The 14207-nt window shown below is 40.5% G+C and overlaps 1 protein-coding gene across 3 annotated transcripts in view; it reads right to left on the bottom strand.

Annotated features, from left to right (window-relative positions):
- Window positions 1-14207, bottom strand: part of BMPER (BMP binding endothelial regulator) — a 154295-nt gene that overhangs the window by 114125 nt on the left and 25963 nt on the right. For 2 of the 3 annotated variants that reach the window (XM_076330850.1, XM_076330852.1), the window contains 3 exons: window positions 4124-4206; window positions 2506-2596; window positions 1612-1694 (listed from right to left, as the gene is read on the bottom strand). In XM_076330850.1, coding sequence (XP_076186965.1) covers window positions 1612-1694; window positions 2506-2596; window positions 4124-4206 — 257 coding nt within the window. Of the gene's footprint in view, window positions 1-1611; window positions 1695-2505; window positions 2597-4123; window positions 4207-8118; window positions 8149-14207 lie in introns of those variants that run through there. The other variant, XM_076330851.1, reaches the window with a different exon arrangement.

Genomic DNA, 14207 nt, shown 5'->3' with positions numbered 1-14207 from the left:
TCTTTCTTGGAAGGATCGTTGAGCCTCTTGCTTGAGGCTTTAAATCTCTTACTATCAGTAGCTGATGTGTTTCCTCTTCCAAGGTACCTGGGACTGGTAACTGCCAAGGAAAGACCCTCAGGTCCGACCTTATATACCCTGTATTTCTTTATCTTTTCTCCCCCAGATACACATACACACGCACACACACGTGGTCTTCTCAGCACAGTTGCTTTTGTTATTTAGGGAACAAAGGAAAGTTGATCAAGGAGATATTGGCACGCCAACAACTGGGCAATAGGCAGTATCTGTACAGTACTTAGGAAAGAGCAAAGCACAGCCCATAAAGACTCAAGCATGTCTCCACAGACTTCTCAACCATTCAGACCTGCCTTCCCCTGCCCCTGAGGAACATGACTAAGGAAAGCCAGAGTGCAAAGCTACTGCTTTACACCTGAAGTTGAAGTGAGAGGGGGACCCACTGAGTACAGAGGGAGCAATGTTCCTCAGCCTGGGACAAGAGGCATTCAGCAGAGCAGGAGCCCAGGGCATATATCACCGTGACATGTGTGACGGCATATTTTCATTATTACAGGATTAAAACTAAAAAAAAAAAACAAAAACAAAAACAAAACCAGCTGAGCAGCCTAATTCTCCACAGTGGCAGTAATGATTTAGCATAAATTAATTTTGCAGATTACCAGGATTTTTTCCTGCAAAACAGTCCAAGTTCTCTGCAGCATCTTCATTAAATGTGTGTGTGTGTCTGTGTATAAATACATATTAATTTTTTAATTCTATCCTTCTCGCCTCCCTTTTTTATTTTATTTTATTTTCATGATGCAGGACAGCTGTGTCTGGTACTGATGAAACTCTCGGCATTCTACTGAAATGTAAAGTTCCCCGGTCTTGCATTTTCTGCTGATAACCAGCCCATAGATTGCAACAAAAGCAGTGATTTGAACTTTGCATTTTACTGGTCTGTCAGATCACACCAATGCAGTCAAAGTTATCTGCCCCAATTCATACAGCATTATCTTTTAACTTAATGGAAGTGAAAGAGAAGCCTGTGCTCATTACCCAAAGGATGCAATTATTACTTCCTTTCTATATTGTTGCTAGTGAAGGATAAAATCCAGGATATGACCTTTTCATTAAGTGTCAAGCCAAAATCCACCTGGGACAGCCTAAAGAGGCTACCCTCATCCTTTCACTCAGTAATTCACAGCAAAGGCCCTTGCCACATACAGCTGAGAGGAATCTTTGAGAAAGATCAGTTTAAGGAAACATCTAATAAATGCTGATCAATAGGTGAAACACCAAAAGCTTTCTGTCTCCTCCTGCACGATCCCATCACAACAAAAAAAAGCAACATTAATTTAACACATCGAGCCTCTCCCAAATATCCTGCTCTATCTGCGCACGGTGTGAGGTCACAAGAAAAGACAATAAACAGAGAATATGAGTGATATAATGTATTAGTGCAGTAAAATCTTCAATAGAAACTTGAACTCCAAGAGAAGAATGCATAATAGTGTTGAATTCCTTATATTTTTTGCTTTGTTATGGCAATAAGAACATGCCTTTTGAAGTTCATACAGGGAGATACAATGCCAAAAGGCAAATACTTACAATACAAGAGCACTTGGTACATTTATTTCCTTCAGGCCTAAATTCTTCTCCTTCATTGTAATGTCTCCCTTCAAATATACAACCTGGAAAACAGCATTTGAATAAGTTTAGCTCAGGATAGCACACTGCCTTTTCCCTGTAACACACCTCACCATAGGACAATATGAAAAGTAAATTGTACCATCCTCTCTGATACAAATCACTTCAGAAGCCTTTACAAAGGCCTTGAGAACACCCAAATATCTTCTGGGGGAAAGAAAGCATCCTTCTACAGCAGACAAATTTGCACCAGTGAAGTTAAGGCTAAGTCAGGTCTTCCATTAAGTGGCTTTGAAACACTTTTCTAAGCTGTTTGCTTTTTACTACTCATACTTACTCCCTGAGTTTATATTAGATGTTGGCAGAAATTATAACAAATTAGAACATAATAAACTCATTATATCACAACTGGAGCAGTGCTTACCTACAAAATCTCTGTTAAAATTAAATTAGCCTATAAAACCAGGTTAATCTGCCACCGTGCTTCACAAACGCAACCCACTCCCTTTCAAAATGTGAGTCTCCTCTTTTAGGATTACTCTTATACTTCCCCTCCTAACAAAATCCCAGTCATCAGCCAGGCAAACCCAGCTGACAGACCCTCTGAAGAACAACGTAAATACATATGTGGCTATTGCCACAGGCTATTGCCTATGCATTCCCCAGTCTGCATGTCCTCTACTAAAAAATACAAAGCATGCTCTTGTGTCATTTAGTGCATGGCAAGCCACTGGCCCACATTTTAGTAACTTGTCAAGTACAACGGAGAAGTTAGAGGCAACCTCCCAGATAATGTTGGTTATCATTAGGAATACAGTTGCACATGTGGAACAGCATCTTCCCATGAAATCTCACCTGGACACACAGGACAACACATTCCCATGAGTTTGGAAGGGTTTTTGCAATGAACAACACACTGTACCTCTGACTCTACTATCACTCCTTCCTGAAAAAGAAGCAGATCAGACACGTTCATTGTTAGCGCTGTCGTTGCTTTAACAAGCAAAAATCCACAATTACCAGCGGTACAATTAAAGCACGGCACATGCTGCCAAGCACTGGATTTCAAAACCTCTTTTCTTTCTGTACCTGCTGCCTGGTATCAGGATTCAGGTTAATCCACAGTCAAAAGATCCACTTGAGCGTCCCTGACTCCACACACAGGATGTGCCTTAAAATGCATCAGGTAAGAAACCAAGCACCTTCTTAGGAAAAGGAATCCTGCTTTATCAGGAATCCTTAGCCTCAGTAATCTGCCATGCAGGTCTGGTGAAAACAGGCCAGACACAAGGCATTCTCATCCCTCTCCCCTTGGAAGAAAAAAGACTTAGAAAGCAGATAAAAGCATCTTGTTCTGTAGAGGGGAGACACTTATCTTTGATGCTTCGCCTGATAAGTATTAGTAAATTAACATTTCCTGTACTTCTTGGTCGAGAAGTCAAGAGTCCTCCTGAGCAAATCTGGGTGTGAGGATCTGTGCACAAAAGGCTGCTACTTTTTTCGCCGCTTGCAGCTTTGCATTTGGAGGCAAGGGAAACCTGTTTTTTAAATGTGTGGGTCTAGGGTAAACAGGATCAGCCAGTTTTACATTTAGACACTAAAACAGGCAATAAAGAATTGATCATTTCATGTAGCTAGTAGTGATCAAAGTACCTAAATTCAAGCTGTGAGTATCTTTTCATTAAGTGCAAGGATACAGAATACTGCTGCTCCAACTTCATTCTTCTCAGTGCACTTGTCTTTAAAAACATGGGTGAATTTAGTAGAGCAGAAGTATCACAGAAAAAGAGAAAAATCTTGAAACACTTTTCTCCTATTTGTAGAAGCTCTTCATACTCATTCATCTCTCTTCTTTCCAACAGTTGTGATTCTTAGTAGCTGCCTGAGTGTTATTATGAAAACTGGATCAAATTATCAGCAAAAATTGCAGATCTATTCACAGACAGAAACTAAAATTACCTACATAATTACTTGTTTTGTGCCTGAAAATGGACAATCTTGCAAATGTTACGGTTGCAGATAGGTAATCTACCAAAAATACCACTGTGTTAACAGCACAGGAGCCCAGGAAAAGAAGACTTGGTTGTGGGTTTCTCTTAAAGAACATCCCCGGTAAAACCCATGGACACATACACACAAAAGTGTCCAATTACTAAAATAATAATTTGTATCTCAGAAAAGGCTTAGCATGCTGAAAAATGAGGACTTATTTCAAAGTCAAGACAGCAAGAAATGGCAAGGCTGCGTACCTCTCCTTCAGCAACGTTTGGGTACTCAAGTCATAAAACCTATCCTTCTGAATGTTTGGTTATAGCTGGCCACATGAGAGTGGATTTAAACTACTTTGAATGCACATTCTGTATTGTGCTTTGGGTATAAAATATTTCAGGTTGTTTGGATTGGATAAAAAAGGCTCAGAATTTCATGGGAAAAGCTCACAACTCAATAACCACGATGCTGATGACATCCTTACCTGGCACTGGTATGTAACACAGGGATTGCTAGGGAGGTGCCATTTCATAGAGCTGTTGTACGTATTTCCTCCAAAACTGCAATCTAGAGGAAGAGAGAGAAGCACATCAGTTAAGGCTGAGCGCAATCATCCTGTGGGAGGCTGCTGATGAGGATCACAGAGCAGCATCCTAAATGCGACCCATCCTCTCCCCTGGGTTAACAGAAGAAGCAGAGCTGAGACTGACAAGAAGGATCGTGCTGGAAGCAACCCCCCCCACCTCAGATGTCTGCTCCTGGCGCATGACTGTCCAGACTCCTTACAAACTATGACCACTCAAGACAAACCAAAATCAGTGACAATTTACCTAAAAATGGATGTTGGTGGCTATTCTGCTGTCCATACAGGAGCGGCTCAGCCACCCATGCACTGGAGCGGGGACAGGGAGAAGAGAGGGTAAGAGAAGAGCTGGAAATGTTCCTCATCCAGCCTGGCCGAGCTATCCTCATCCATTAACCAAAACCCTCGGGAGAGCTCTTCAGCCAGCGCAGCTCAGCATGGATGCACTGACACCGGCAGAGCTACCCCTTCTTTATACCTGTTTCACTTTCATGACGGAAGGGATCAACATCCACATACACGACAAGCCATCAGGCTCTCTGTGGGTGGTGAATCTCTGAGTGGGGACATTTTGGAGTCCCACGGGGTTTGGCTTTATATGTCTTTGTGTGTTACTCAACAACTTTGTTAACAGAAAATAGGTCGGTTTGCCCATGCGCAGGATCAGCAAGCATTTTTTGTGCAAAATGAAGTTTCATTGAGCTGTTTGGAAAAAAACCCCACACGTTAATTTTCACATTTTTTATTACATGTTCCTACTAGTTTCCTTCCCACTCTTTCACTGTTTTCTGGTATTTTGCAAAAGGGAAAACCAAAAAGGAACACAAAGAAAAGAATAAAATATCTCACCAGAAAAGCAAAACTAGAAAAGACATATTAAGTGGAAATAAAATATTTGTTTTAAAAGAGTTAGTTTATTAATGCAGAATTGTTTCAATTAAAACTTAATTCTTTGGAGAGCCAAAGTGTTTCTGAAAAAAAATTTTTAAAAGCAACACATACCCTATTTTCTGCAGAAAAAAAGCCCATTCTCCATTTACTGCTCTGAGGGTTTTTTCCTAGTCTATTTTATTCAAAATAGACTTGATCAAAGTACCCGTGAAACCACCAGGAGTCCTGTCAGAGACTTTGAAACACAGACATATACATAGAGTCACCAAGCACAAAACTACAATCAGTCAAACGATGCCCACAGCACCATTCTCTTTCCACGCCCTACCTCAGCAGCTGCTCTAAGTCATTCTCTGCTGAGCAGGGTGCACTGTCCTGAACTGCTTTGGGCTACGTTTTATGCCCTTCTGAAAATAAAGGCAAGTTATCAGCCCTACACCAGTAAATCTTTGAGCCCACCGTGTAAGAAAACTTGAGGGTCACAGCTCCAAACTGCTGAGGAACTTAAAATACGCACAAAATCATTTTGTATTCAACCCCAAATTTAAAGAAAACCTGATATACAGGGATTATTTGCAAATGTGTTAACCACCTCCAGTTAAGATCTTAAACAACAGAAGACTTGTACTTCAGGATTTGCAGTACTCAGACATTTTTTCCAGGCTAAGTACAGAGCAACACAGGAGAAATCTGCAGATGCTGTGGCCATTTCACTTACCTAAGCTGAAACAGGTATGTTTTTAAAGTATTTGATCAGTAGTCTTAAGAGCTGGCTGTGATAATTTAATCTTTGACAAATATTGAAAGGTACAAAGTATACATCTGAATCTCTTTTTTTTTTAAGTAGCAAAGCCCCTATGAAGTGATTTCGAATAATAAAGAAGCATTCAGATTTTCAGCATATCAATAAAGTTCTGCGTGAGCTCTCATACACACAGGCCAACACATCAAAAGAGGAATGTGAAGCCCTATACTCCTCTCATGCATTTTGAAGTCCCATTCTGAAAAACACCAAGCTAATTTACTGCCCACTGCAAACCCTGATGAATAGCAGAGCCTGTTCAACGCATTTTAGTATCCTCAAGTTGCAGAAGTCCAAGCCATACTGGCATACTGGTCCCGGTCTGAGAAAGAGTTTACACGTGTGCTGGACACTCAAGATGGAACAAGCTGTGTTGTTAAATATCTGTGTGCGTGTTTTACCAGATGGGTCTGGTGTCTTCGGCACTGTGCAGAATCAAGGGCTAGGTTGGAAACTAACTGCAAAATACCTTGCATATTTGCTCACCAATTATGTTCTTTAATTTAAAATGTTTTCTCTGTAAGAAAGCTAATGACCCAGGGCTAATCTGCATGTACAGATGTATATATTAAATTTTCAGTTCAAGGATTAGTCTGGTCGAGAAAGCATGAAGGTGGTGCATCCATGCAGTCACCACTGCTCTCGCTTGAAGTGCATATCCAAGCTATGCTACAAAATCCTCTGCCCCACAGTGCCAGCGTTGTCCCTGTCGAAAGCAGCAAGGGGGGAGCCGAACTCCACCTGCCCGCGAGCCACTTCTGTCACTGATAGGTGGTGCTGGCAGCACGGGGGGATGGCACACCAGAAGTAACTATGGCAGGGAGAGCTTGCAGGCAGCAAAAGAGAAATTTAGAAATGGAGACCAGGATGGAAAATTCTGCAGAAGCATTGGAGATACTAAGACTGCTCCCGAGCTTTGGCACAGGCCAGCAGGTTGTATAAAGGAGTCAGAGCAGCATTGTGCGAGCACCAATGCAAGGCACGGTGGGAGCTGGAGTTCATCAGATGCTCCATTGAAGAAAACGGCACAAAGGAAGGGGAGAGTTAGCCAGTAACACGGGCAGGCTTGGCAAGAGCTGGGGGAAGGCTGAAGGTCAGGCAAACTGAAGACAGGGCAAGAAAGGAAGTGCTTTACAATCTACGGGTGAGATTTTAACCTGTCCCTGACCAGAGGTGTGCCCTGACACTCTGCCCTTTGTACGCCCCAGAGCTATACCCACCGCTCACTCTTCAAAAGGAAAAGGAAACAAAGCCCACATACCAGCTAGTTTTTCTGAACCTCACTTTCAATGTACAAATCTCTCAGCTGACACCTGCAAACGTATACCCGGACTTTCCTAGCCCACCTATTCATAGCATGGAAGTTTATGAGCCTCACCCAAATTCAGCTGAATTGAAACCCACCTGCCTCCATGCACCGACTCAGTTGAGTCATTCTAGCTCATCCATGGTCAAAGGTCCATCATACTTGGCTTGGAAAGTAGCAGTCACTGAATATCTCATGTCCAAAGGCATCAGCAAAGTCCCTGATGCCAATTTCTACAACTGAGTACGGCAGAACATACTTCAAGTTCCTAAAAGCCATTTTAATTCCCTTTGGAAATATTATTACATTAACTTAGTTTCTCCATCCACCATTTGAAAGGGAGAGCAGGAGAAAAGAATAAATTGAGAAAGATCAGAGCTTAGCACAATCACTTAAATGCCATCCACTTACTTCTGCCTGAATACATACTTAAAACAAAACTTTAAAAGAAAGAACTACAGAGGAGGTTTTCAAGAGGGGAACCCAAAAAGCCTGAGAATGAAAAGTAACAGGTTCGACATTAATAGGTAAATTTGATCCCATGACATATATCCCATAAGGAAAACCTTTAAGATTCCACATACGGAAGGCAGTTAAATATCAGTGGTCTATGTCAATTTGGTCTATGGTGATTCATATCAGTCAAGGAGTGTGTCCTAATTTTTTAGTCTTTCCTGCTTCTTTCTTTAAGAATAGCTGGTGTTTTATTAATGTAAAATATTAACTTTCGGTTAGTTGTAGGTTTTGTTCCTATTACCTACTTCAACCCAAATAGTTCAGATAAGTCCTGGATAAACATGCAAGCTGAAAGTTGCTTATCTGAATCAAACCAAACCACACCACTGAATACTTTGAAGTTGGTAAATTGTTGTATATGCGGTCTAAACTGCTAATTACCTTCTAGTCACCTCATAAAGGCAAAATCATCCTGTAGACTTGAGTCATTCCTGCACAAAAAATGACAATAAAATAGTTAAATCACTTCTAATTTACTAATTTAGCTACTTTGTTTCAATGTTGTGCATGCCTTACTTGAGCACCTTAGTTTCAAACATAATAAACGAACCTTTGGCTGATTTAATTTAAAAGAGAGCAATTTAATTCCAAAACAAGCATCCTCACACGGAATTGGACTGGAATAACAAAAGAGGCAAATTATAGCAGATTTTGTTATTGGCATGTGGACAAGTTGGCAATCAGGAAGCCATTTGTCTTTCCAAATCCAGTAACATTGTTAAATGACCCTTTTTTTTCTTCCCCAGATACCCCAGCAGAGAGCAGTATCATGAAGATAGGGAAACTGACTGTAAGAGACAGTTTCATAGTGCTAAAGCTCATCCAGTGTCCTCAGGAGTTCATTAAAAACAAGCCTTTATTACTCAATTTGACATTGCATAATAAGATTCCAGAAGACATTTTTGCTTATTTTAAGCTAATGAGAATTTTATAGACAAGTCATTTCTGTATTCTCCCAAGAAAAAGTGATAGATTGGTGCACAATAGACTGCCCCCCCCCATCCCTCATTTCTTCAGCATCTTTCTTCTCCTATTCAGTCTTTTTCTTGCTTTCCCTCCACTTTCTATTTAAAAAAGTAACCTCCTATTGGCATGGAAAATAAACATTAGGAAAAAGAAAACAGTCAGAAGACATGTTTTATTTAGCGTTTGATAAATTAATCCTCAGGGAGGTATCCAGGCATGCTAACACTAAATACCAGTTCTAGTAAAAAAAAAAAAAAAAAACAACAAACCAAACCAACAACAACCAAACAAAAAAAACCCAATAACTTGCACATTCTGCAGTATTTGCCTGGCATGAAATCTGTTGGCCAAAATACGAGAACTGTGAACCACACATGCACCTATTATAAAATGTATTTTCAATGTCTTAATGACGGTAAAGCCATTGACAGCTACTAGAAAATTAAACTTCCTATTGGGTAACCCTGGTCTTCATTTGTCAACACAGAAGCATGAAAATATATACAAAATCTCCCATGCTTATTGAGTCCAACTCTAAACAGTGAAAATCCAACTCTTTCCTCTGTAACTGAGTACAATCAAACCTATTTGCAGCTGAGCCATCACAATTACAATACCCAAGGGACGCAAGGCGCAGGGGCCATATGAAGGACATACAACACAGCAGAGTAAAGTTGGGGCCATGGGGGTGAGCTGTGCCAGGACTGCACCGTTCACAGGCATGTGATGCAAAGCAGCTCATATTTGCTGAGCAAATAGCGGCAGAAACAAAGACATCAACTCTTCCCGGTGCTGTTTTTGCCCCCTGCACCCCACTGGAACTGAATTTCATCTTCCGAAATGTCTTGTGTTTCACAAATATATATACGGGGGCGGGGGGGAAGTCACTCTGCAGGGTCCATAAGAACCTCGCAATCCAAAATGCCATATAGTTAGAGCTGCCGTTGAATCTTGAGCTGATAACGCAATGTGCTTGCCAAGCCTGGTAGCTGGAGAACTGTGACCTCTCATGGTTACGAGGGGTGTCATGAATGATGTTGTTTGGTGACACAATTACTCGTCATTTATACCCAATTTCCTCACACCAGCAAAATCATTCATGATCAGTACAGCTTACAGCTTCAAAGTTAAACAGTAAAAGAAATTCTTATTCCAGTATTAAGTGCCCTAAGATGTTTATCATGTTGTTCCAGAGAAACGTTACATGTGAATGTTGTGTGAAGCCTCCATCCTGGTCTTCAGTGTCCTTTTACTTTGCTGCACTGGACACAATGTCCACACACAAGGTACAAGTGCATCCACGTTTCACCATGGAGGTCTCATGCTATTTTCTAATACAAGCATCCTGAACAACTTCTCTGTGATTGTAAAAGTCTGGGTAACTGATGTTTGACTGCAAAAGTATTTATGACAACATGACAAGACAGGTCATTAAAAGCTTCTTACATAAATGGAAAATTATATTAAGCAAGGTAATAAGAAAATCTGAAATTTGAGGCGCTACTGAACACAATAGTATACACCAGATATTCAAGGGATATGAAATGTATGTGCTAAGACCTTTGTAAGAAGAGTTAACTCAAAAGAAGGACGGAGAGAGAGAGACCTTTTCTTAGACATAACCAGAAGAAATCAAAGCTGGCACCATGATGATACTGTCCTTAGTGGCTATATGTCACTGCTTCAAAATCCCTGCCTTTACTCGCAATACAAAGCTAGAAACTGAATGAACGTTGAGACAAACCTGCACCTCCAGCCTCAAGAAACAGGCCTCCTGGTTCAGAGCTGGAGCACATTACCAAGAGACTGAGAGACAGTGAGAAAGGCCAAGAGAAAAGTTAAGACCTGATTATGTCCTCAAACAATCTCTTTCTATAACCGGTCTCTGACAGATTCCAGGACTAGATTATTCAGATGAAGGTGAAAAAGGTTTTAGTAGGAAAATACATAATTATCTTCCCAGCCCATCCCCCTCCATCCATGTATTATGTTGCACCCTTGTCTCTGAAAGCTTGCCTTAGAGCATGTGAGGATGGGCTGCAAGTCATAGTGCCCCAACAGGGCCCCACACAAAGGCCCCCCGGGTCAGTCTTACAGCAGGGCACCAAACTGGTATCGGGTATCTCATACTAGGGGTGTTCACAGGCGAGCAAAGTGCCAAATGTATGCATGGCTCCTGCAGGGCATTAGTAGAGTAGCCAGAACACTGATAAACTCATAACCTCCCCTAACTTCCTTTACAAGCCAGCCCTAATAGTTCAAATTGGCTGCAATCCTCAACCATAATATTTGATATCCTTTCCAAGGAATGCACAATTAACTACGATGGCTTTGGATATTCAATATTCAGTGGAACTAATGCTGCTGTTGCCTGGGCTGTGATTCCATTTTCTGGTAGACTCCAGATCAATGGAGCACAGCATGTGAAACTCTAAGATCATTAATTTTTTTTTTTTTTTTAAAAACACAACAAAAAAACCTCACAGTAACTCTCAAAACTTAACAAGGGCGGAAAAAGCAAAATTGCACATGGGAAGTGAAAGAAACTTCAGAACAACAAATTGTATTTGTTATAACAAATACCCACCAATTTTGTCTTTGCACATCCAAATTCTTAGAATAAAAGAGTAGAATATGGTACACAATTTTAGAAATGCAAACTTTATGCGGCCCTGAGCCAGTAATACCACTTCTTCAGAGAGCAAATAACTTATTATTAGAGGTGTAGAGAGCTCTATATCCAAGTGACAGGTCTCCATCCAACTAAATAAGAAAATGCTGCCAAATCTATTTCTATAATCTCAATGATCTCATATGTTTTCATTAAACGTATTAAATAAAATGAGAGATGAAAAGTGGATTATTTATCCTATGCTAAAGTAATAAGAGGGCTTAATTTTTTAATATTTTCAAAATTAATAGTATGCTAGAGGTATATAGTATGTTTTATAAACTACAGTAAGTATCTGTCAGAAGAATAATCTCACTGAAAGTTTTCACTATTATACTTAGTTGTTTTCATTCTCCTCGCAGCAGGGAGCCATAATCACGGGCCTACATTTCTCTGCTCCAGACTTTGCACAAACACACAGCAAAAGAGAACCTTGCCCCACTGACTTTACTGTCCAAGGTCCTATGAGCCTAAAGTCAAGAATAGTGTTATACACATTGCTAGTCTGGAGGATTAAAAACTTAGGTAAAACCAAATCTACTAATATGTTTGGGATAACATGTTGTTTCCACCACAATGAATTTTCTGATTGCAAAAGCTATACTCGCTGCTGTTTCTTACTTTTTTGCTTATTAAGAAAAAGGAAAAAAGTGCTAGAAATTATCCAAGTAGCATACGAATATCCAAACAGAAGCAAGGGAGTTATGCTCAGCACACAACCATTTGCAGGAAAAATTCTCTACCAACAATTCAGTTTCTCCTGTATGCAAATCCCTAAACACGAGAGTTCAGCTGGATGCACCGCTGCGGGCATATAGTATTTCTTCGTTTCAGACTACTACTTTGCTATCGGAGATACTGGGCCTACATATCCAATCCTCATGCACTCCTCATAATAGAATAAAATATCCTGGCAGCGATGTCACAAATGACTCATGAGTGGTGGTTTCCTTCCTACACAAGCCAATTCTGGAAACATACCCTTTGGTCTTGATGTTATCCTCCTGATGTTGTACTCAAACGACAGAAGCCATTCATTCATTCATTCATTTCTTTACAAGGTAGGAAGACGTTAAGCTATCAAAGAGAGCTAGCAATAGCCCGTAAGGCCTGATTAAGCTTTTCTAGGCTTTGGGAATGAATCCAAGAAAAAAAGCCATCAGGTTCTGATGCCTTTTCTTCGTAACATTTTGTTGGGGTTTAGATGAAATGCAACCAGTAAAAAAAAAAACTTAAGAAAATCCCTGTTTCCCTTTTCCTGCTTGCATTCCCTATGGGCACTCTGGCAGCTTGACAAATAGTGACTGAGAACAAGCACTGCAGGGCCAAGTCCCAGCTGCAGCTGAGCTCCGCACAGGGAGTGCCGGGACACCAAAGGGAGTAGCTGAAGTGCTACGCAGCCAGGCTGGTGTTTGCACCCAAATACTCCCCATGGGACACTCATTTTGGGTTTTGCACAGAACAGAGCAGGAGCTTCAGCAGTGTTCAGAGCAGCAAGAGAACAAGCAGCTTCCCTGGGGATAGAAGTGGCTCCCATCAGCCTCTTCCCACGGCACCAGAACAACCTGGTGACAATCTGTGGTGTTGGAACTGCTGTAGTTATACAGGTGCATATTTAGCTTTACCTTTCAGAAAAAGCAGAAAAGCTTATTCAGAAATTCCACATTTACTTTGACAATTAAGCCCTCAAGAGCCTTTTTTTTTTTTTAATATTCTGACATTTAAAGCTGTTCTTGCATCTTAGGTACACAGGAACTGCCATCTTGGATCAGACCAAATGTCCTTCTAGCCAAAATTCGGTTTTCCCTTTGGAGAGCTACTGAGGGTTGAGCTGATCCTGCTACATAAATGTCTTTTATAATGCTGAGAAACAGTTGTTAATAGGTGATTGTCAGCTCAGAGCCCAGCATTACATTTGTACAGTTAGGACTGTTTTGTCCTGTGTGTACCCATTTATTCTGATCCACATTAATATCCTTTGCCATTTTGTCATCAGTTGTTCAATGTCCCAAGAACCTTCTGCAACTCCTCACAGGCAGCCCTCCTCCTTTACTACACTAAAGAGGTCAGGTCATCTAAACTTTGCGTCCCTCTTCACCCCTTTTCTAGATCATTTTTGAGAACACTGACAAGTTGAGATCTTTGCAATGATCTTCTGGTAACATTTTTCCATTACGAAAATAACCATTCATTGTCACCACCTGTTAGTTATTCATTGATGAGTTTCTCTACAAACTGCTTAGTTTCTTTAGTAGTTTTTGGTGAGGGATCTTGTTGGATGCCTATTAGAAATCCAGGAAGACAACACCAGTTGTATCTCTCTGTCCATATACTTACGATAAAATCAAATTACTAGCATTTTTGTAAGACATAACTCTTTCCCCTTATATTGCATTTATCCATGGGCCTCCTAATTCTATTTTTGAACAGTTTCTGTTAATTTTCCTATTAGAGATGTCAGGCATACCAATCTGCAGATGCCAGGCTCAAGCCTATTAATAATGTTCTATACGAACTCACCCCAATTCAGGATAAACAGCATATCTTACAAGGAGTCTGAATTAAAGTTTCCATCGAATGATAATAGCCCATACACACTAATATCTATATCCTCCACTTTGAAACATTAATCTTCTTCAGTGTAGAATCATTTTGTATGCATACGTGCACATATGCATATGTATATATATATATATATAAAATTTTCATGTAATTGGCCAACCACGCATCCCTTCATCGAAATGGAGAATCAACCTCCAGCCTAATCAAAACAATGTTTAGGAATCTTTTGCTATAAAGCTGACACTAAACACAATTTGACAAAAGAAATTAA

The sequence above is a fragment of the Aptenodytes patagonicus genome, chromosome 2 (genome assembly GCF_965638725.1).
Source record: "Aptenodytes patagonicus chromosome 2, bAptPat1.pri.cur, whole genome shotgun sequence".
Classification (NCBI taxonomy): Eukaryota; Metazoa; Chordata; class Aves; order Sphenisciformes; family Spheniscidae; genus Aptenodytes; species Aptenodytes patagonicus.
Note: the sequence above shows the minus strand (reverse complement) of the source record. Positions and strands in the feature narration are given on the sequence as shown.